Genomic DNA, 23,738 nt, shown 5'->3' with positions numbered 1-23,738 from the left:
GAACCATTTGCTGGAAAAGAGATTAGCAACAAAAAAGATTGATTATTGTATTGTTAGGGGTCATGGGTGAAAGGTCAAATTCCTGATACATATCAAGCCAATCACAGACAGAGAGAAAGCAAATCAATCAGAAGACGCAACCAACAGAAGTGAATTGTATTATTCTACAATTTAATTTTGACAAAAGTTACACAAGTTTACAGGTATCTACCTTATTAGTTCACAGGTTTTAATTATTAAAAAACGGACTCTCATAAAAGATGAGACATAAACACAATGATTCAATACTGAAGATTCTAACAAGCTCCTAATGCCCCTTGGGTCAAATTCCAAAACACAAATACCAGCTCATTCGCACAAATTAAATGATAGTTCTAGAAGAACTCAAGGTTTAGAATTCTCATTCAACTTGTGTTTCATAATTACTCTACTACTAATGGGCTGTTCACACATGCTTTTGCATTTAGTCTGCATTGATTGTTGGCCTCTGTATCTAGAGTATTTGTTTCGATGGCCATCTTTTCAGCGTCTCCTGCCATTAGCACCACTGCCATTAGACGCTTCAAGTTCTTATCCATTACAATGCTCTCCATTTGCATCTTGTGTGAACGGCCCTCAAGACATTCAAAACACTGACGTTAAATAATACAAGAGAAAATCATGTTATCATGATGGAAAAACATTAAAAGACATAGGCAAAATCATACCATTATTAATGAATTAAAATGATTAAAGATCAGTTTATGCGTTAACTGAATACCGTACAAACGGTTCTATTGACTAAAGCCACTTTGGAGAAATTAGGAACTAATGCACTAGAATTAAACCCCACACAGAATAGTACACTTCGGTATTCCTAAACCAGCATCCATTTCCACTTCAGACTAAATACAGACACAATACAAACACAATATCAATATAAAAATGAAAGGAAAAACTGAGACCTCGGGACTGGTGTGGGTTTATAGATAAGCAGTAAGCGTGTGGTGACTGTCAGTGTGTCTATGTGTGGAAATGTGCTTGCATGCATTTATGTAAGTAAATTGTTTTCTTTTGGGGTTATGGGTGTTAGTCAAGCTTTCTCTGAGGTTGTTAGTAGCTGTGCATGCTACTCGTCGGGTTTTCTCTTGGGTTTTTTAGGGTTGCGTGAGCGACTTTTGGCTTTGCAGAGAGGACAAATCGGTGCGTTCCGATGGATTTGCTGGTGGCAGGACAGACAGGCCTGGAAACAGATAACAAATTAAATCAATATACCACCTCTTTTACTTTATACATACGGTTTAAGAGATCTGAGCACAAAATGCATTAAACCCTGTGTGTGCAAATCTATATTTACAACCAAACAATCATGTGTATGTCTGTGTACATATCTAGGTATGATGTATACATACTGTTTAGAAATTTTGCTGTGTCTAGCGTCTTTCCACAATGAGCAGGTCCAAAGTTAGAGGTCAATAACATTTGTATATTTTATTCAGCAAAGATGCATTCAATTGATTAAAAGTGACATTAAAGACATTTAGAATGTTACCAAAGATTTATATTGCAAATGTAATCTGTCCTTCTCTATTTGTCAAAAAATCCTGACAAGAATGTAAATGTTTTTTGAACACCAAAGCATATCAGAAAGACTTCTGAACGATCATGTGACACACCAGTGAAAATTAGAAACAAAATAGCATGGTAGCAGTTCATTCCACAGCTCATTGAGTATAGTTTAAAAAGTGACTCAGATGTTAATTCAGTTCCGGTGGATTTCAGTGAAGGAATCTTTAGCCTGAATGAAACTGATAACGTGGGATTTTTTTGAATTATGACTCGTCTTTTACATAAATTAAAAAGAACCAGTTTCAAAAGACCCGGGTCATGCATTCGTAAATCAGACCACAGTGGAACAACAAAGACAATGTGACAGAAAGTTGACATTTTGTAGGATCAGGACCATCAGAATGCAAGCTCACATCTAAGGTAAAACATTTTTATCTTGTCTGCAATATGTAAAAACTGTCAAATAAGCTTTATATATTATGCGTGTGTACACCGATACAGCTGCAGTGAAGTAAAAGTCTATTCACCTTCATAGGTGGCGGCTGCTGGCGGAACGTCGCTGTCTGTCTGGCATCCTGTTTCCGTGCAGTTTGAAGCTGCTGGGCTGCAGCCGCTGCTGCTGCTAAGGATTCTGGGATAGGAGGCTCCTGAGGTTCTGTCTGCCACTCAGCCTTTTGCTTTTCAAAGTAGCTGAAAGGGGATGAAGAGCACACAAACAAACAGTAAGCAATTTAGCCGTCCCATACACAACTACACACTCTCTGTCTCGCAAATTGTCTGACTCAGCTTTAAGAATTACTCTCTTGCAAACACACACTCCTACACTGCGGTGACTCATTTTGAGGAGTTCCCCCAGTCAAACACACAGACACACACACACTCTCAGGAACAGCGTTACTAACTCCAGTGAGAGCTTCTCCTCTTCCTGGCTGAGGTCGGGGAGTCTCTGTAAGCCGAGGGTCATCCTCAGGGCATCCACGTGTTCTTTCAGTGGCTTGTATTCATCGTGGAGACGTCTGGTGGACTCCAGCAGTTTGTTCAAGTCACTTTCAGACTGTTTGATACTGTTTTCCATCTGGGAGAAGAAATACAGCCACTCCATAAATCACAATGGTGTCAACCTAATGGTTAGACATATCTGACCTAACACAGATGTTACTGGATCAGATCCTTGACATCACAAAAAAAAAAGTGCTAGCAGAGCTCATAAAACCTATAATATACTACCATATTACCAGTTTTTATTTATGAAAGAAACTTTTTTGAGCATATAGTAATATTGTATTACTGGAAATATGGTAAAAACAGTATAATTGTGAAATATTATTACAATTTAAAATAATTGTTTTATTTTAGTATATTTTAATCTGCAATTTATTCATGTGAAGGCAAAGATGAATTGATTTTACTCTAGCTTTGAGCGTCACATGATCTTTCAGAAATCATTAATATTCTGATTTGGTGCTTAAGAAACATTTCTTATTATTGTACATGTACAGTTTAATATTTTTCTAGAAACCATGATGCATTCTATTTCAGGATTATTTGATGGATAGACATTTTTTTAGAACGTCTGGTCATTTTAATGCACCCTTGCTAAAGTTATTCTTACTTAACCAACATTTTGAATGGTAGTTTATTACCTTTGAATATGTGCATTAAGTCATAGTTTGTGTAAATGTGAAGAATATATGTTTACTTTATAAAAGTGCTAAATAGTGCAGTGCAATGTGTTATGTTTTTTGCTTTTTTACCACATTAATATCAGCATGTATAAGACGCAGCTCCTCTACATGAGCCATTTTCTCCTGCAGCAGAAGATCCATTTCCTGTTTGTACTCTCTCAGGTGCTTCTCCTCTGACTCCAGAGCTTCAAACTCACTCCTCAGTCGAGATTTGATCTTCTCCATCTGAATTGTCTTATTCCTGCAGAACCACACACAACATGGTAAACATCCAGACAATGCATGACAGCATGTGAAAATGCAATGCAAAGACTTCTCATCTGGTGCATGTGGTTTTAAGCTAATAGGACATCTGTTATGATCCGATCACAAAACGCATTAGACCCCGTGTGTGCAAAGCTACATACAATCTGAGGTTTGTATAAATCATTAAGAACCGTTCTGCAGGAAATGCACCGTTTGCTCTGCAGTTTGGTGTCTAACCACAACAGGATGTTTTTCACACTCATCTTCGTCAAAAATAACGGTTAATGCAGAATTAGTGTGATATGTTTTCAGATTTAGTGCATAGCTGTTTATTTATATAGTTTAAGCCGGTTGCTTTAGCATCATGACCGATAAAAAAAAGCCTGTCAAAAGAGAAGTGTCTTACATAATGTTTTCAGGTAGACTTTACATGCAATTCATGCATTGCTTATGAATTAAAAGGATTAAGGGGAAATACGCCGGGTTTTTGCAATATAGGTGGAACTGGCCAGATGTTGAAGACAGGCTAGCGTTTCTGCTTTGGGCTCAATCTCAGCTTTTCTTACCTTATTTCTTTGATGTTTTCTAGCTTGCACATTATCTCTTGTTCGTCCGCCATGGTGGACTGTGAAACTGTGAGAGTTCTGTGGGAATAAGAAAGGAGGTAAAGGTTGTAGCGGATATACCTCTCATAAGAAAGACAATAGAAATGCTAACCAGCTGTGGACAACAGCAACACGACGCTTGACTACATTTCCCACAATCCTCGGCGAGGCTTAAAGGGAGAGTGTTCCAATTAAAAGTACACAAGAGTTTGTCGGTCGTTTATGATATTTCTTATAGGAAATATTTGGGAAACTATTGAAAAATTTAGCAATCTAAAATTTCACCTTCATTTTAGTGTCATCTGGTAGAGGCAAATGTACAAGAAAAAGTAACGTGCTACATTTAAGCATATTCATATTTTTAAAAGTATGAAATAGAAACAGCCAGTAATGTGGTTTATTACGGCTTTATTATAAAACAAAGAAAAACATTCCAGCAAAACAGGAAACAACAACATTGCCAGTTGTTATCTGGATTTATTCACACCCAGCAGCAGACTTGTCCAAGTATTTAAATATACATTTAATGAATTGCATATTCATGTACTGTGGTATTCACACGATACTCCATAGTACAGTAGAATAGAGTATGTCCTAAAAAGTAGTTATTTATTCATACATAAGTGCTATGCTGATCAGAAATGTCTCAAGCTGCACTTCAAGACCTGATTGAGCTCAATAAATAACCACGAATAAGGTCGCATAGTGTGCATCTGGGGCTTTGGTTTCGATTGCCTGTAGTTAAACGCTCACTTCCCCTCTGTTATTTAGCCTTCCATTATCCAGTAAGTAAACTGATTTTGAGAAAGCAAATGATTCATTTCGTAACTGAACCTTTCGAACGATTCAGATTGGAACGCGAAGCGCTTTTGAGAGATTCATCGAAAAGAATCGACTCAAATGAATGATTCATTCGCGAATCAGGAATCGCCGCCTTTTTTTCAAAACAGACAAACAACACAAAACACAAGGCACGAGGCTTGAAAACTGTTACTGTCAGGGAAATGCATTCCTAAACAGACCATTGCTACTGAAAAGCGACATGAGCCTCAACGTTATCAGATAGCTACCAAGAAGTCTAATTAAACTAACAGTTTAATCAGTCGAGGCATTGTTCAAAGGTTGATACTTCGTTGCAAAGGATGCCAGGATAATAACAACAACTGCTGAATAACTGTATCAACCTTCTGAGTGTGGCCGTCATATCGCACAGCGCTCTCGCGCGCGTCCGATGTATTTTTAACCCTCGGTTGCTGCATTACCGGAGTCCCGTCCACCCACGTGCTTCAAAACGCGGAGACGGAGGCAGCAAAAACGCACTTTCTGCGGCTCCGAGCGCAGCAACAGGGGGCGTCCGACGCGTTGCCGAAGCGCAGGCGGTGGGTGCAGTCGGGGCCGCTGTAGGGAGGGAGGGAAGTGAGGAAAGGGAGGGCGAGAGGAGAAGGAGGGATGGAGATGGATGATAGATGCTTGAGAAGCGCGTTCGCCGTTATGCTCGGCCGCAGACAAACTTGCATCCTCCCGTGACTTTCTTTCCCCTGCCGCTCCACCCATGAAGCAGGACGCAGGGCGAATGCGTGCCAGTGTTCCGGAGCGCGTCGTGATCGCTTGTTTATCCGTCTGATAAATGGTTTTGGAGCTCACCGCGCCCGCCAGTGCAGGCCCTGCGCTCCAGCGCTGCATCCCGCACATCCAGCGGGTTTTCCGGGTCAGAGTGAGCTGCAGCACTGCCGAGTCCAGCTGCGAGAGCCCCAACGCCGGCTCCTGTATCATCGTAAACATCGAGGACGGCAAGGAAGAAGACTGCACTAAAGCTAAAGTGAGTATGTGCGCGAGAGAGCGCGTGTGTCGCAGGAGAGCTGTGTGAGCACGACTGACATTCGCTATTCAAGCTCTTCATTTTATTACATTTTCGGGTCTATTTTTACTTTCAAATGAGGAACTATGGGTTTTGCCTCTGTGATTCTGTAAAATATTACATCCCATGTAAATGTTTCAGGCTAGGCGAAATGCTCTTTAAATCGCGCTCAGAACTGATGCTCACGACTCACGTTTCACAGAGATTCACCGAGAGCAGTTTGACATACGCTCGTTGACTTTTGAAGATGCAAGGACCTTTCATAAACTGTATTTATTTTATTTTATTTTTATTTTAAGATAATAAAATGCATTACTTTAAACCTGACCCTCGCATAAACCTGTTGACTCTATAAGAGCTGAAGCAAAACATAATTTATGAGCCGTTCAAGGCGCTTCAAATGCCAACAAGCAAGTCTTTGACACTTGTCATTATAGGGTACTTTCAAACATTTGACATTCACAAGTCTTTGTACATGCACATGAATCTTTTAAAATGGCACATTTCCCTATTTTTAGGCAGGTTATCTTCAATATTAAACTTTTTTTCTACTCTTTATGCACTGAAAGCATGATGTATTGCACTTGCAGGATGCTGGTCATGAGAAATGAAATGTCCTTGCTTGGGACAAACAAAGTCAAGGCAGTTGTAGGGGCCTCACACACACACTCTTGTTTGGCATCCTGTATGTATGAAAGTGTTATCGCACCATCCTGTTGCTGCGGCTGCATTTGTCTGTGTTTGAGTTTGGCATGCACCCAAAGCATTGAAAGCATCTTCAAGTGTGCAGCTTCAGGTAAGAAGTGGCCTTCTGTCTGTGCATCTTTATGTGAGTGCATGCTTTCACCTCCCTTCTGACAATTTTTTGGCATAACTGCACCATAAGATACTGCCACCCACCATGTCTTTAGTCCGAGCGCCTGAGCTCAGAGATGCACTGTGGACCTTAACTGAGCTTCATATAGCCATGAGCTCCAGCAAAGAGACTCCACTTGTTGCTATGAGACGAACCAGCATGAAGCTGTGTGTGTGCTCGAGTGCATGGTGGCCTTGCTGATTGTAAGCCTGTGTTGTGGAGGAGGTGAGGAAAAAGAGAAGCAAAACAAGGCAGAAAAGAAAGCGGAAGAAAAGGAGAAGGCGGGAGACTTTTAAGAGGAGGATGAATTCTGTTGTTGGGCTTGTTTTTGGTGCGTCTGTTGAATACACTTGTGCTGTTTTGCTGCCGGCTGTTTGAGTCACAGAGTATTGTGTGATTTTTAGGACGTGAGATATGACCTGTGTGTTTACAAAAGCCTGAAATTCGGTGGACCGCTTGTCTCTCTGAAAGCTGACTGGGTGTTTGTTTGTCCAGAAGTTAGCCATTCTGGCTCACCGTGCTGCAGTTTCTCAGAGTCAAATGTTTGGTGTGACAGAGTATGGAGCTCTCCTGTATTTGTTCAGCTGGATCTTTTATGTTTAATATGACATCTTGCCTTTGCAAAAAGCAGATTTTGTCCAATTTTTGCTCTTTGTTTTCTAACAGAGGAATGGGGTCACACCTTTTCACCCAAGGAGGAATATTTCAATGTTCCCCTCTTTTCTTCCTTGTGTTTTCATGTGCTCCATGCACACAGATCTCTCCCACCCACTCAGCAGCAGTTTCCCAATCAGTTCCAAAGCTGGCCGGGTAATTAACAGAGAAAGCGTAAATTGACGTCAAACACGTCCTAATGAACAGAGGCGTGTGAACGAGCAGCTGACCTTTTTTATTTAAAACTTGGCACGAGTCTTGACTGGTTTACATCATTATTTCAGAATGTTTTCGGATCGGCTCTTCAGTTACCTTGTCCTCAGTTGTTACTGATTTTGGCCTCTTATATCTAATTATTCAGGTTTTCTGTGGGCAGGTTTACTGATCTCAGAACAGTTTCTCAGGCTGCTGTGGTGGACTGCTGGCACTGACAGCGTGATGCAGCTGATTTACATAATTTGATGCATACAAAACATGTTAAAGATGTTCATATAATAAAGTGTATTTGAATTATTATTAGTATTGTTGTTGTTATTATTATTATTATTATATTATTATGTTATTACATTATAATATATTTGTTATTTTTCAATATATTAGTATGTATTTGAACATTTTATTATATAAATTATATTTATTATTAAGTTATTCATATGTTATATTAGTATTATCATTGTCATAAATGTACAAAAAAATCATAATAAAACCTATAATTATTGTTGTTAATAGTAATTATTATTATGGTATTATAAATAGTAATTATATTTATATTTAAATGTATTAGAAATATATTTTATACTTTATTTTTTATGATAATAATATTATTATGATTAATGATGATGATGATAATAATAATAATATATTAAAGTTGCTAATATCATTATATATCATCATAAAGATCATTCTGTCAATGTGATATATATTTTTAGAATCTTAATTAAAATATAATCATGTTATTATTAAATTATAATAATATATTTATATTTAATTAATTTAGTAATATATTTAATTTCAACTTATAAAATAGCAACAACAACAATAATATTGTTATTATTAATAGTGTATATATTTATATTTAAAAATATTAGTAATTCATTTTATTTTTATCTTATAAATGCTTGTTAACATCTCTAAAGATAATCGTTAATAAAAACAATAGTAATAATAATAATAACAACAATATTTTATGATAAAGAGGTTAAAAAGCATTTATAAGATATTTGTTTTTATCATTATAATTAATTCATAATACAAAAATATTTAACGTTGTATATTATTATTATTATTATTATTATTGTTAAAATATCACTTTTACCACAAGCCTGTGGTATCAAAGAAAATCAGAGGATGTTTGCCTCATACATTCCACTTTTGAATCTCAATGATATTAACAGAAAACTTGTGTCTACTATGGAAAGGGAAATTGTGTTCCTGTAGTGTCCTGCTGTAATATGCACCTCTCTTTTCAAGCTGTAGTGATTATAAAAGCCACTTTACTGCAGGCTGTTTGACTGATCTCAGAACAGCTCCTCAGTCCGCTGTGGTGGAGCAGCCGTCGCTGACTGCCTGACGCAGCTGATCTGAGACCTGCTGCTAAAGCTGTGATCTCCAGCTCAGGCCTATGGTTTGTGATTGCAGATGATGCGGTTCAGTGCCCAGGGGAACATGCTGCTGGAGTCAGCATCACGACTCAGAACAAGAGCTGTCACGCTGGGCAGGAAATTCTTCAATACGCCACATCTGCAGAGCGAGAGAGGGGGAAGATTGTATTCACTGTCAGTTTAAAGTGATATTATTGTCAAATGCAAACACACACACACACACACACACACACACACACACACACACACACACACACACACACACACTCTCTCTCCCTCTCCCGGAGAGCTCTGGTTCTGTGTGTAGGTGTTTATTAGTGAAGCATGCATGTGTGCTGTTTATGAGTGATTTTCGACATTGCACATGAAATGCTGTATGGTTTCGAGTGGTGTCGAATTAATATGTGTGTCGTGTGTTTGCGTGTGTGTGTTCCAGGCTTTCCCAGAGAACACTGCGTTGTGTTAGTCGTGACTGCTAAAAAGCAGTTAGCTGATGACAGGGCTGCGTTGCTAGGCAACCGGTGTCATGAGCACAGAGGAGCCTCTCGTAGCTGGATGGTGCTATCGGTTTTCTCTACACACACATGCACTCGCACACACTCCCAACCTACACATACACACATCCCTCTCACCCCACACAAAAACAAACAGAGATGCACACACATGCACAAGTATTCTCACTCATGCACACTTGCATTAAACATTGCATATCAACCTTGATAGAACTACCAGTGTTTCATTTCAATATAAGCTTGAGTTGCAGAAGTTTTTGGGGAATAGCAGGGAATTACAGCAGTAGTGCAGGAATCTGCTGAAGGGAAAGTGAACGAACTGAGGTTTGGTTTTAAGAAAACATGAGCTTCTCAGAGGTTGTTTGCTTTGAAAGAAGTTCTTTTAAAACAGTATCGTTTCTCCTCAAGGAAGTTCAACCTTAGCCCCACCCAAAGTAGCTTCTCGTTTTGTCATATTGAAATTGTTTACAATACTGAAATGTTCTGTCATGAGAATTCAAGAATGCACTGATATGTTTCCCCGGCTAACCAAGCCAGTTGTGTTTCTGTCTTCCCTCACACACACACACACACACACACACACACACACACACACACACACACACACACACACACACACACACACACACACACACACACACACACACACACACAAACACACAGATATATATATATTAATGAGAGGGAGGGAGAAAGATGTATTATATATAAATATATATATATATTTATATATATCATATGTGTGTGTATTTATGTGTGTATATATACATATATATATATATATATATATATATATATATATATATATATATATATATATATATATATATATATATATATATATATATATATATATATATATGTACAGTATGTTTATAATAGATAGAAGTATCTGCCATGACGCACAACACATCATTTGGGACAGTTTGTGACATATGGGCACATGCGTCATGCCGATTGTCTTCTAAGAATATGCTCACCTCTGTAAACTGACTGACTTAAATAAAGACAGAACAATGAGTTAGCTGTATACAAACAGGAGGAGCTCAGAGCAAATGTGCATGTGTTAGATGAAATAAGAAAAAACATTAAAAAGAGTTCGGAAAAGCTTATTTTATCCTTTGGAGACCCAGCAATTTATTATATTAAGAAACATAATTTAAAAAAAGTATTTGCATTTGTATTATGTGTTATTATTTATTAATAACATTATTAATATTACTGTTCATAGGTTTGGGGTCAAAATAACTGGTATGAATGAAGTCTCTTATGTTCACCACAGCTTTGGTTATCTGATCCAAAATACAGTAAAAATAATACTGTCAAACAATATATATATATATCTGGGTTGGCGTTAGCTTAGCTTAGCACAATGAATGGAATCCTTTGTTGCCAGCTAGCATGGCCTGAGTAAAAGTGATCAAAAAAAAAAAAAAACCCACCTAATTACTTCTTGTGGCCTGCGTATTCACAACGAGTACAAATAGCGATCCAGATTAACACTAGGCGATTTCCTAGGCAGATATTGACTTGGGACTATATTATGGGGAAGCACAGGCGAAGCACTGCTGCTTAGGCGAAGCACTGCTACTTTGGTGCAGAGATATCACGCAACACATGAAATCCCACGAATTCCGTCAACATAGCGGCGTGCAACGCGTCAAAAAAAACAGAAGAAGAAGAACATACCGGCGTGACCTGCACCGAGTGTCTTCGCTTTTGGATGATTTATTTTGAGAAGTTACAGCAAACATGGTTATTACCTGCATAGCAAAAGGTTGTGAGAAGGACATACACGAATGTATGCTTGAATGCAGGCTTGAAATGGCACGAGTGTGGGTTAGGTTTAGGTCAAACAGTGACTGCTCTTTCATTTCTGCATCAACTACACCTTTGCTGACTATATTCATGCCTCTTGGCCGCAAAGCTTCGGTAGCGTTGAGTTCCTCCTCAACAGAATGCCAATTGAACCATTGTGAAAAAGAGATTCACTGTTCCCGCCCAGTTTCGAACTGGGGACCTTTCGCGTGTGAGGCGAACATGATAACTACTACACTACGGAAACCTACCTCCCTCAAACAGTCCAACATTTTTAATTGAAGGCTCTGTAAAATGTGCATAAAGGTAATGTCTTCTAAAGCAAAGGACATACACGAATGTAATGTTTCACAGAATTCCACCTAATGTGGAACTGAGAAATAAATGGCTAGCAGCTCTGGAGATCTGTAGTTCAACGCCTCTCAACAAAATAAAGCAGTATCGTGTTTGCGAAGAACATTTTGCACCAGAGGACTACTTTGAAAACACAGGAAGAACAAAGTGCACATGTAAGTTGTCTTTTATTTCTTTTCCTATATAACCTATATTGCCTGTGAAAACATCAACTCTATGTGAATACAGCTATAATATGGGTCGATCTATACATGCGTCATGATTAAAATAATCACTTACTCTGTGGACAGCTGTCCATTCGGCGTGGGGCATTTTTTCCAGTTCACTTTGTCACACCGGAAAAAAAAATCGAGTACTGCAGAATGGATCAGCGCCGTGAAATCCTCTGTAGATGTGACACAACTTCGGGCACGCTCATCTTGATCTGACGTGTTGAGCCTGGTCATCAATGGTAAAAACATGTCCCACTCTCTACCAGGGATGGGACGATAACCGGTTTTATCGATAACCGTGATAAAATGTGCTGAAGGTTAGTAATATCGTTTAAAAATGAATTATCATTAAAACCGTGTTTGATTATCACGGTTTTAATAACTCGCTATTAAATCATGTCCAGCCAGCAACAGTCTGACGCAAGCGCAGCGCACAATGTTTTTTTTTTTTTTTTTTTGAGAAGGAATGCCAAGTCAGTGACTTTTCTATGCTTCTACACTTTTCATTGTAAGGAAGGAAATGCCACAGAATTTAATCTTTCTTTAAATTAAGTGCAAAGAGTTGCTTGTTTTATTAGTTGTTTGTTGATTATTAAATATAAAACTTGCTGAAATGTTTTCAGTGTGAGCATCAACTATTTTTGAACACTTTCATCTCGTTTCAACAAAACCGTGATAATATTGATAATCGTGATAATTTTAGTCACTATAATCGTGATATTAAATTTTCATACCATCCCATCCCTACTCTCTACAGCATAGACACTCTATTTCCGTCGGCATAGATTGGCATATTCCCCCACATTCACACCACCAGTTCATGTTGGCTCTCATCACGAGCGATCGCAACCTCCTCCTCCTGTCGTTCTATTTCCAAAGCACGCAGCTCGTCTTCTGTAAACTCTGGTTCAAATAGGTATGGTTCTGGTTCTTGACTGTCTGAGAAGTCACCCTCTTCGTCTCTCTCAAAATCAGCCATGTTCATCGCCATTCGTGTACTGTAAGGAAAATAGCCAGGCAGCTACTATACTTGACTATTCACGCCGCTATGTTGACGGAAGTCGTGGGATTTCATGTGTTGCGTGATATCTCTGCACCGAAGTAGCAGTGCTTCGCCTAAGCAGCAGTGCTTCGCCTGTGCTTCCCCATAATATAGTCCCAAGTCAATATCTGCCTAGGAAATCGCCTAGTGTTAATCTGGATCGCTATTTGTACTCGTTGTGAATACGCAGGCCACAAGAAGTAATTAGGTGGGTTTTTTACATTTTTTTGATCACTTTTACTCAGGCCATGCTAGCTGGCAACAAAGGATTCCATTCATTGTGCTAAGCTAAGCTAACGCCGACCCAGTCAAACTAAAACAATGCATGCACTGACGCAAAAATGCATTTGCCCACCTATCTAAATGTAGGAAATAATGTGAATAAGCCCTATTTCAAAAAACGGTGGAGTGTTCCTTTAAGACCAGGGGATGCATTGCGAGTTTTACACATTTCGCACTAGTGGATCATAACCGGGTTGTAAGTGTTGCTTCAAAATGTTATAGTTTCAACAAAAGCTTATGTCTGCTATGTAGGAAGGTATATTGTGCTCCTATAATATCCAGTCTATCTCTAATGCTGTAGTTCAGAACTTACTGTGTCATTTCAAGCTGTAGTGATTGTTTGGTGAGCTGAGTGGTCACAACAAGTGCAGCACTACAGTAGTGCTACAGTTTATTTGAAAAACTGTTACAGGAAAATCAGGAGCATTTTCAGACTTATAGTGTAAGTTTGCTCGCTCTGTTGCTACCAATTAGATATCAAGTTAATGGTTCAGACTGTCCTGTTCGGTCAATTACATGTGAGAAGAGCAAGGTGCTCCAGCATCCTTTGAGTCATAATTACTGTGTTTTAACCCTTAATTAATTCATTTATTTTTTGAATATGACTGATGAAAGTAACTAATAATAAAAACGGTAGATTACAGCTGTAGTGGCCAAACTCGTCTGTTCTCTGTTTGAAATCAGTACTTTCATTTATTTATTTTTTTTGCAGCATTTGAGCATTAAAGCCATTAAACACATGAATACAACAACAACAAAAAACATTTTAAACAGACAGTTTTGACCACTACTAATTAAACTACTAACTACCAGAAAAATAAACAATTAATTGAATAATGGCACCATTTATGCTATGCTTTGATTTAGTTATGTATAAAACAGTAATTTAGTGTAGTTGCATAAAAAATGTTTTGGAGTCTCACCCCACAAAAAAAAAATATTTGAATGTAAATTATAAAAAAATTATTATGCATGTAAATGATCTTTTGTCTTTCCCTCAGGAGTACATTGTGTCGCTGATCAGTCCATTGCATAAGCACCGTGAGCGTTTGACTCTTTGGCTGCAGCGGCGACTGCATGCCCTACGTGCAGCTATTGAGTACGAGAGCTGTGCCGTGGTGCAGGTGAGGGACCATGCACTGGAGCTTCAGGGAGGTCATGCACAGGTAACATCTGCATGCGCCATGCTGCAGCGCCTGAAGATGGAGCAACGCGGCTGCCGAGAACCCCAGGCCTTGCCCGCTGCCACCGGCCATGACTCTCCAGAAGAAGAGGATGAGGAGGATGATGAAGAAGCCAGGGAAGATGGGAGCAGTTCTGAGAGTGACGGTGAGGCGCGGTCACGGAGCAGGAGTTCTGGAGGCGTTGTCAGCACCGCGGGGTCAGAAGAAGGATTGACCGGAAAGAGGCAGGACCCACTCACAGCAACCAAACCTCACCGGCAGCTGTGTCGCTCATCCTGTTTGGACCGTCCCAGCTTCAGCCAGAGCAGCATCTTACAGGAGTTGCGCACAGATGACACCCAGAGAGCCCAAACGCCCTTGCGTCAAACCAGCGATCGAGATTACCAAACCAAAATGGACTTTGCTCTGAAACTGGGCTACTCCGGAGAGCAGGTGGAGTCTGTGCTGAGTAAACTGGGGTGCAGCGCACTAATCAATGATTTATTGGCCGAACTGGTACGCTTAGGCAATAAAGGAGATCCAGAGAGTCAGACAGCAGCGGGCACTGCAGGTTTAACACCACGGGCGGTGGGTGCCAAAGAAACCGTCAGCCATGAAACATCGCTGGAGGAAGACGCATCAGACACGTATGATAACCTCAGACCAATTGTGATTGATGGATCCAATGTTGCCATGAGGTAAATGCTAATGAGAACCAAACTCTTTCCACATATATTGTTTAAAAACATACAATTTCTGTAACTCCTGACAAGGTCTACATACGCATGTTTTGAGCCTAGCAGTCAAAGTTAACCTGAGACGCTGTTTGCAACCCATTTTATACTATAATCCAATATATTTCATGCTAAATATGTCAGGCTGAACTTCATGATCTATCATGGGATGTTTGGATTGTGAAAAGTTGTTAGACTAAATAATTTTAGAGCTAGAGCGAGTTGTTTTAGAGCCAGAGAAATGTATACAATATGTTTGTTACAAATAATATGAGAAACGTTATCTGCTGAAAAGTGAACAAGAATGTTCTTTTAGAAAGTAAAAGGGTCAATTCAAGGGATGTTAAAGGGATGCTCTGGCTAAATAATTACAATTCTGAACATTCTAAATGATTAGAAAATAAAACACTAGAAAGCTAAAATCAATCATTTTAAATGCTAAAAGTGCATTGAGGCATCACATCATTATAATGCCCAAGTGTAAAAACTGCATATTTACAATTAGATAACAAACAATGAACACTGATACCAAAATCATATTGGCTGTTATACTGTGCATCCCTAATCAGTTTTGATTTCATGGTGACTTAAAGGCTCTGGACTGATAACATGCTGATGAGAGAACTAGTCAGAACCTGGGGAACTGTGAACTAGAGAGTCATCAGATTCTCACTGTTGTTGTTTACTTCTGGAATGTACGCTGTTGCAGGAAATCTTTTGGTGAAATGATCTTTATGTTCCTGTTTTGAAATGCTTTTAGTATTGAGAAATGTCCAATCAGTGAGAGAACTGTGTGTGTGCATGTGTGTAATTTGATGTTGGTAATATTTTTTTTGTAGCCATGGAAACAAAGATGTGTTCTCATGCCTGGGCATTCAGCTGGCTGTTGATTGGTTCCTGGAGAAAGGCCACAAAGACATCACAGTTTTCGTCCCAGCATGGAGGAAAGAGCAGTCAAGACCTGATGCGCCAATCAAAGGTACCACAAAAATAAAAAATGAACTTCAGAAAAATATTTTTCTATGATAAGTTAACACTCCCATGAAGTTCCAGTGTGTGTCTTGAGTATTTCCAGTTAGTTTAAAAATCTGAGACCACCAGTTAAAATGCTTCTATGTCTAATTTGTTTTCTAATTTAATGTATTTTTAAATATAACAGTGTGAGTAAAAAGTTGAATTAAAAATTTACAAAAAAATTTATTCGTATTGTTTATCCTTTTTTTTCTTTAATAAAATAATCTCTCAAGCTGCATGAACTCCACAAGTTTGTGTAAATCCTGGTTAATCATGTTCTCAAGTGTGATTTTGAGAACGATTTTGAGAACGATCCAAACAGCATCATGTGCTTCAGTTGACACAAATAAAAACATCATCAACATTTATTTTTCTGTTTTTACAAAGTTCACATGATTTGTGTCACAGGTTTATGTCTTTGGTTATTGACATAGATATTTTCTTAATCATCATAATGTTCCTTATTTAAAAATCCCCAATGTTTATTTTTCGGCTTCAAAAAGGTTCAATTTTGACCATAATACTGTATGTTGTTGAGCTGTTTTTATTTGCCTGTATGAACTTCTCTGTGGAGTCGCCATGTGTCCAGTGAGATCGTCCATCTGTGCTGTGATGTTTATACAAGTTTGCGTATGTCTGTGTATGAGGTCACAGGAAGTGATGATGTGTGATGTCACCTTCATCCTCAGATCAGGAGATCCTACGGAAATTAGAGAAGGAAAAGATCCTCGTCTTCACGCCGTCTCGCAGAGTCCAAGGTCGACGAGTGGTTTGCTACGACGACCGTTTTATCGTCAAGCTGGCCTGCGACTCAGACGGGATCATCGTGTCCAACGACAACTACCGAGACTTGCAGAATGAGAAACCAGAGTGGAAGAAATTTATTGAGGAACGACTCCTCATGTACAGCTTCGTCAACGACAAGTATGCTCATACACGGTTACCGTGGTGATGGGGTTTTCTCTCTCACTCATCTGTGTCTTCTGCTTTCCACCCTCGCACCCGTATGGCGTTCCTCTTTCTCTCTGTTTTTCTTCTTTCACTTTTTATTGCTTGGTCACTTGTTTCAAGTCTCTCTTGTTCTTTGTAAATAAGCTTTAATTAATTTCCTTTAAATTTGTCAGTGACGAGCTCCCACAGTTAGGCCTGTTGTGATTACATAATTACCTTTTCACAGTTACATATTATCTAAGCCACACATTGCTATCCAAATAAAGTAATTTTAAGTGAGTATAGAAATACAATAAATGGCCATTTTTGTCTCATTTTCCAATGCAGTAGTGCAGAAGAAACGCTCTTGTCATGCACATAATGTTCACCATTTGTGGTGGTTCACGTCGCACTCATACAAAACTATTAATGTTGCCTTGACATACATTATGAATGCAGAGTGCTCCGGTTTCACTTTATTTTAATATTTGCATTATGGCTGCAAGTAATAAAGAATTTAGAACAGTAGTATTTTACCATACTTCTGTATAATATATTAAATCTCATAGTTATAATATAAATAATGATAACATTTAAATATTGTTTCTTTAAATGTTTTAGATTTAAAGCATTCTTCCTTTCATAGAGTTGTGCTTATTTGTGTCTGTTGGACTGATTTGTAGGTTTATGCCTCCTGATGATCCTTTAGGCAGACATGGACCTAGTCTTGAAAATTTTCTCCGCAAACGACCAGTGGTTCCAGAGCACAAGAAGCAGCCGTGTCCTTATGGTCAGTACAGCAAAAGTAGGAAATTAATTTATGTCTTTATTCCAGAACATCACAGCATATTAAAAATATATTTACTGCATTAACACTGTAATGTAAAATAAGATAAATGCCAAGTTCTGTCATGAAACTCTAGATGGTGCAGGCTGATGGTTCGTTAATTCAAACTGATGATATTCACAGCGTTAAACTACTTGGCACAAGCTGATTGGGTTTATGTTGCATACGAAGCCAGTGAGCTTGCTTCTTTACATTTAAATGGCTGATCAGCAATCACTAGAGCATTTTGCAGCATGCTTTGAAAGTTACTCTGATGACTGTGATTGGCTACAATGATCATCTCTTCATACTCTTCACTGAGCGCTCACACAGAAACACATGGGAGCATTTAATACTTAATCTTAAATACTCAAAGCACCATATCGGTGTATGTATATTAGTAGTAGTTTCTTGTACTTGTTTTTCTTTGCAGCAGCAATAATATACAACAACAGCAATAACCAACATCCGCAATTCAGCAGTGTAGCAGACCTATTCCGCCAAAACCAAAAACATTAACATTGTCCTTCTCCATTACCATGCTAAAATCTTCAGAGAGTTGTCATGACAGAAATATATTTGTTAATGTTATTTATGCACTGTCAACCTATTGATTGTCCAGTTCCAATATTTTTTCAGTATACTGCTATTTCTGAATCAGTGCTGCCAGTTTTAGAAACACAGAAGTAACATTTTTGTCTCAAACCACTATTGGTTTTATCACAGGTAAGAAGTGCACGTACGGCCATAAATGCAAGTACTACCACCCAGAAAGAGCCAACCAACCACAGCGGGCTGTTGCTGACGAGCTCAGAGCCTTTGCCAAACTCTCTGCTGTAAAAACAATGAGTGAGGGGGCACTTGCCAAATGTGGGACCTCTGGTTCTGCTAACAAGGGGGACAGTAGCTCCGAGGCAAAGCGAGTGGCACCCAAGCGCCAGTCTGACCCTAGTATCCGGTCGGTTGCATGTGAGCAAGAAGAGAGACTCTGTCCAGCGCGGAAGGCCGAGGCCAATTCTGTACCGTCGTTAGTTTCGGCACTTAGTGTTCCAACTATGCCACTGACGAAAAGTCACGCGGCAGGCGCCCTGAACACACGCTCTGCGAGCAGCCCTGTTCCAGGGTCTCTGCACTTTACCCACAGCTCGCTCGAGCATGCGGGCAGCATCCAATATCCCCCCATCCTAGTCACCAATAGTCAGGGTGCGTCCGTGGCTTATGGTGAGCCGTTCCCCAAGTACGACTCTGTGGTAAGCGACCACGGCTACTATTCCATGCTCAGTGACTTCTCCACCATCAGCCTCCAAGACAGTTTCTGCAGTCTTGAACAGCCAGAGCCTGTAGGGGTGGGTGGAGGATATCCTGGTAGAGCCAGCATGTGCCCAGAACCCGGCCGAAGCCATTCGTCAGACTCCTATTCGTCCTACAGTGGAGAGATGTACCTCAACTCATTGGAGGGCAGCCTGGATGACAGCATGAAAGGGCCACCGTCGCAGACCCAGACTCAACCTTCGGCGCAAATACGCCTTCAAGCCTTTGCACATGGTTTCCACCATGAGGCCTTGACACGTGTGCAGAGCTACGGAACAGATGAACCCAAACCGGGACCTCGAAAGCAGTCCTCCGCCCACCTTGCACCACACTCCCAACACACGGTCGTCGGTGCCCGATCCAGCTGCCCAGGAGACTACCCTCCTGTGTCCCAGAACATGTTGCCTTCTGCCAGCCCTTCCCAGCAGGGTCGGTCCTTAGGCATGACTCGAATGGACAGCATATCTGACTCACGGCTCTACGAGAGCAATCCACTGCGCCAGCGGAGACCTCCTCTTTGTCGAGAGCAGCATGCCAGCTGGGACCCTTTGCCATGTGGTAACGAGCCCTACAGTTACGGAAGCTACGGATTAACGGGAGGCCTCATGCCTTGCTGTGAAAGGGTGATGGTCCGCAGCATGCCCGAGAAGATGGAGCAGATTTGGAGGTCCCCGTGGGATAGCGTGCCGCCTCCACCGCTCAGTGCTCGTGGGCCAGCGGAGGAACCCCAAGAGCGGCACCCTATTCCAGAACACCAGTATCAAACCTACCGAAACCTCTGTAACATCTTCCCGGCATATGTGGTCCATTTGGTCATGGAGGAGAATCCTCACATGACCGATCCCCAGCAGTTGGCTGCCGTCATCGTCACTAAACTGCGCACTTGCCACTAAGCACATCACGAAAGGCTAATAACAGCACCTAGTGAATCAGAAAACGGGGCACCTTGAGAATTTCATATTTTTGTTTTGCTCTGAAGAAACAGACAGCCCTTGTGTGTAATTATGATTGGATCCATTAGGTGGTTAGCTATCATGATAGCATTGATGCTGCATTGGTTGTTATGTAATCTGTTAAGTCATATGGGAGCCTGGATCTTGTACTTGAGAAGTTTAGCATAGAAACCCGAGATCCCTCGTAAAAAAGTCCACTGTTCAGCTCTTGAGATGGGCCAAAAGGTTGTTCATAAAACCGACTCAAAAGTGTATCCACATTGAGCGAACAACTGCCTGCCAGTTTGATGGCATATCTTGAGAATGTCTTCTTTCGTTGGTGATGATAACATTTATCCTTTGAAAAAGAGTTACATGAGAGAAATCTCTTTGGTAAAACTGATCAGAAATGATCCTGCACAATATGAATAGTATTGTGTATGTATATGTGTATTCACTTGCATTTGCGGGTAATTATGACGTGACACCGTGATGTGGTTTTTTTGTGGTGTGCGTGATGACTTGATGTGTGATTTCAGAAAGAGTAATGAACGCTTGCGTACCTCAAAGCATGACCTTTGAACTTTTATGGCCTTACATTGGAGTGACCTCACCACACCTTAATTTGAATAGTATCTAATAGCTGATGAGGTAACTGTTTTGCATTTATTTTATAAAAGCGAGCACTGGGACAGAAAGGTTAAGATTCTGCCATGCTGCGGTTCAGACTTTTTAACTGGCTGGGCTGTAACTTCATTCCTGCCCTGCGACGTCTGTTCACACGCACATACGGATGCGTATTTACGAAGCCATTTTCAAAGATTGAACCAAAAAGATAATCTGTATTCGTTTTTCTGATCTGAAAGCACTAGGTATGTCTAGTTGGAGAAGTTATTTTTAATTATTTCCTAAATGTTGTTGTTGCATATTAGATTTCAAGAGAGATGTTTGAGTAAGCACGGGCTTCAGTGAATCTCTCCCAGACAGCATGTAGGCACTATGCTCAACAGAGAGCGTCGCTCACATTTGGCTAGTTAGTCAATCGCTACGTTCAAGTATTCACAAACTGGGGAGGAGAATGCGTCTCTTCGGCAAAATGCTCCTGTGCAGCATCTGTTTCCTGATTGATGCCGAGAGACCGCCCCGCTCCATCTGCTCCGCCCTGTAAATTAACATATCTTCAGTAGAGCGTGAATGTTATTGGTCCAGAGATGCTCTGGGTGTTTTCAAAAAGACTTAAATTGCTCCTTCATTTTTTTTTTCATGAGCATAGATGTGGCCCTGTGGGGCCCCATTACTGCTCGTGGGAAGGAGTGACACACTGCCTACGTGTCTCTTTCTGTGCAACACACACACGGAACACCAGGCTGTTGTTGGGTTGTTTCTGACATTTGGCTGACAGTTCGCTTGCTGCCTCTCTACCGCCCCCGACCTTACTTCGACGTGGACACAAAACCCAACCTTTCAGCTCTCTATTATGAACACAGATGGTTCTCCTTCCTATTAGTTTTGTTTGTCAACAGGGTTCTTCCAGGAGGCTATGAATAATTGTTTTCTTTTTACAATTGTGTTAGAGTTTTTTTTTTTAATAATAATATACACATTTTAGGCCAAAAACATGTTAATGCAAGTACATAACTGTAGTCACTAATGCTTGATCGGTAAAATCATGACAAATTTTGGCTTACGTAAACAATTATTTTTAATTTGTTTTTGGCTAACAGCACCACAGGAATGTTCACATTCGTAAATCCTTCTTTAGTTTCATCTTCAGTGATGGTAAAATAGTAAATTTCACGCTTTTACGAGCTTTTAGAAAATCTGGAACTGTCAAGAATCTACTATAAAAACTATATATTTTTTAACTTTCTTTTTTTATTTTTTATTTTTTATTTAATGCACTAATAATTGTGCATTTAGTACTTCCTGCTATAATACCGGTTGTGGCAGATTTACAGTTCTGTAATGTTATGAATTGTGACTCATTTTGCAATGCAGTGATATGAAATCCTGATAGAAGTGTCAAGGTGTGGTCACATTTAATGCTGTTTGGCTAATTGATTGTGGGTGAAATGCAGTCATTTTAATAGGAATCCAAAGGATTGGGAATTTATGCAAGGCAATAAACTTCCCCATACAAATGTTGCAGTGAGTTCAGGAAGTTGCTCACACACATTGACAGTGGACAGTTTTGCCCACAAACTTTCACTAAAGTGACCACACTTTTAGCATCATTGATGTACTCAAGCAATGTATGTTTGAAGCCTAAATGTGTAGTTTTGTTTGTGATGGAAGTGTTTTTACAGCTGGGTTTCTCCTTTCCCCCTTCTCCTCTGAACCTAGGAGCAAACAATCCTGAAGGAGGTGTTTCTAGAGCAATCTTGAAACGAATTTCTTGTAAATTATGACATTGCTGTCCGCTGCTTATGCTCCGAGGTTCAGACCCCTGTGCAGTCTAGCAGCAAGCTACCACATGACAAATGTCCAGAAATGACCTTTTGCTTGTTGATACAAATTGTATCTATTTCTTGATTGTAAAAAAATATATATATTTCTGAGCTGTACAGTATCACTTATATGAGTATATATATATCTATATATATTAAAAAAAGCTTAGTTTTGTTTTAAAAAAAAAAAGATAAAGAAATATAATGCCATAATGTCAGTGATACCGTGTGTCACTCGAGTAGCCCATAGAGATGGCTTATTTCCTGCCGGGCAGACCACTACAGACAGGGATCTCTCTCTCTTTCATTTCTTTCTCTGTCCTCTCATACCTCTTTCACTTCACCATGCCTCGAAATTTGTTCTTTGCTGATTATTTTGGAAAGTGAAAGTTTACCTCAGCAGAGCTGGACTTAATTACTGTTTGACTGAAGAATTCATAAGACGTGGCTTTATATATCATCATTCAGTCTGGAGAGACACATTCTGACACAATCTGTGTGCTCCTAATATATTTGTCCTATGTAAATATTGAAAATTAATGTCAAACCTCTTGTATTTGCACAGTATTAGTGCATTTCACATACATAAAGACCCTCTACCAGCTTATCCGAGAAGGATCTCTCTCATACACACACTTAAGACTGATCACATCATTAGTACTGATAAGACTAATATAAAATGTTGAATATTGTGTGCGCTCGAGTGAATTTATGATTAATTCACAGCTGTTTCACCTGTAACATAGTTTACTTTTTGGAGTAAAGACAAGGAGGCACATTCCAGGTTGAAGATGAGACTTTAATTTAATGGAATTTGCACAAAGTTATTTTTTTAGCAACTAGGTGAGTTTGAGCAGCTGAAGTTGACTCTCTCATGAGTGAAATGTGAGCTTTATCCGAGTGTCGTACTGAAAGATGTCCACACAAAAACATGATTACGCACTTCGTAACCTGCCTTACAGTTTAACTAACATTACTTTGGTTTGTGAGAGTCGAGCGTCACGCTTCTTGCTTGTGTTTTTTTCTTTTCTCACAAGTGGAAGTGCTAATGAGAAGACGAAGTTTGTCAGTTCCAGCTCTTTATCTCTATTGGTGTCTAAATGGACAA

The 23,738-nt window shown here is 39.7% G+C and overlaps 2 protein-coding genes across 4 annotated transcripts; one reads left to right on the top strand and one right to left on the bottom strand.

The window, feature by feature from the left end:
- Positions 1-150: 150 nt before the first annotated feature.
- Positions 151-4,251, bottom strand: zc4h2 (zinc finger, C4H2 domain containing). 2 transcript variants are annotated; one of them, XR_009433901.1, is made up of 6 exons: positions 4,046-4,123; positions 3,303-3,474; positions 2,451-2,623; positions 2,076-2,238; positions 435-1,222; positions 151-347 (listed from the first exon to the last, which is right to left on the bottom strand). XR_009433901.1 is itself a non-coding variant. In XM_059551117.1 (6 exons), the coding sequence occupies exons 2-6, from the start codon at positions 4,096-4,098 to the stop codon at positions 1,109-1,111; spliced, it is 675 nt and encodes a 224-aa protein (XP_059407100.1). In that variant the 5' UTR covers positions 4,099-4,123; positions 4,197-4,251; the 3' UTR covers positions 151-1,108. The 2 variants fall into 2 exon arrangements, 1 of the variants encoding a protein (XP_059407100.1); XM_059551117.1 differs by adding an exon at positions 4,197-4,251 and having other exon boundaries at positions 151-1,222.
- A 1,096-nt stretch (positions 4,252-5,347) lies between these two features.
- zc3h12b (zinc finger CCCH-type containing 12B) lies at positions 5,348-22,835 on the top strand. 2 transcript variants are annotated; one of them, XM_059551115.1, is made up of 6 exons: positions 5,348-5,903; positions 14,275-15,134; positions 16,010-16,149; positions 16,874-17,108; positions 17,798-17,904; positions 18,667-22,835. In XM_059551115.1, exons 1-6 carry the CDS (start codon positions 5,712-5,714, stop codon positions 20,142-20,144), a joined length of 3,012 nt encoding a protein of 1,003 aa, XP_059407098.1. In that variant the 5' UTR covers positions 5,348-5,711; the 3' UTR covers positions 20,145-22,835. The 2 variants fall into 2 exon arrangements, with proteins under 2 accessions (XP_059407098.1, XP_059407096.1); XM_059551113.1 differs by having other exon boundaries at positions 17,798-17,919.
- Positions 22,836-23,738: the final 903 nt, after the last annotated feature.

Source organism: Carassius carassius, chromosome 5, assembly GCF_963082965.1.
Source record: "Carassius carassius chromosome 5, fCarCar2.1, whole genome shotgun sequence".
Classification (NCBI taxonomy): domain Eukaryota; kingdom Metazoa; phylum Chordata; class Actinopteri; order Cypriniformes; family Cyprinidae; genus Carassius; species Carassius carassius.
This window is presented reverse-complemented; position numbering and strand designations above follow the sequence as displayed.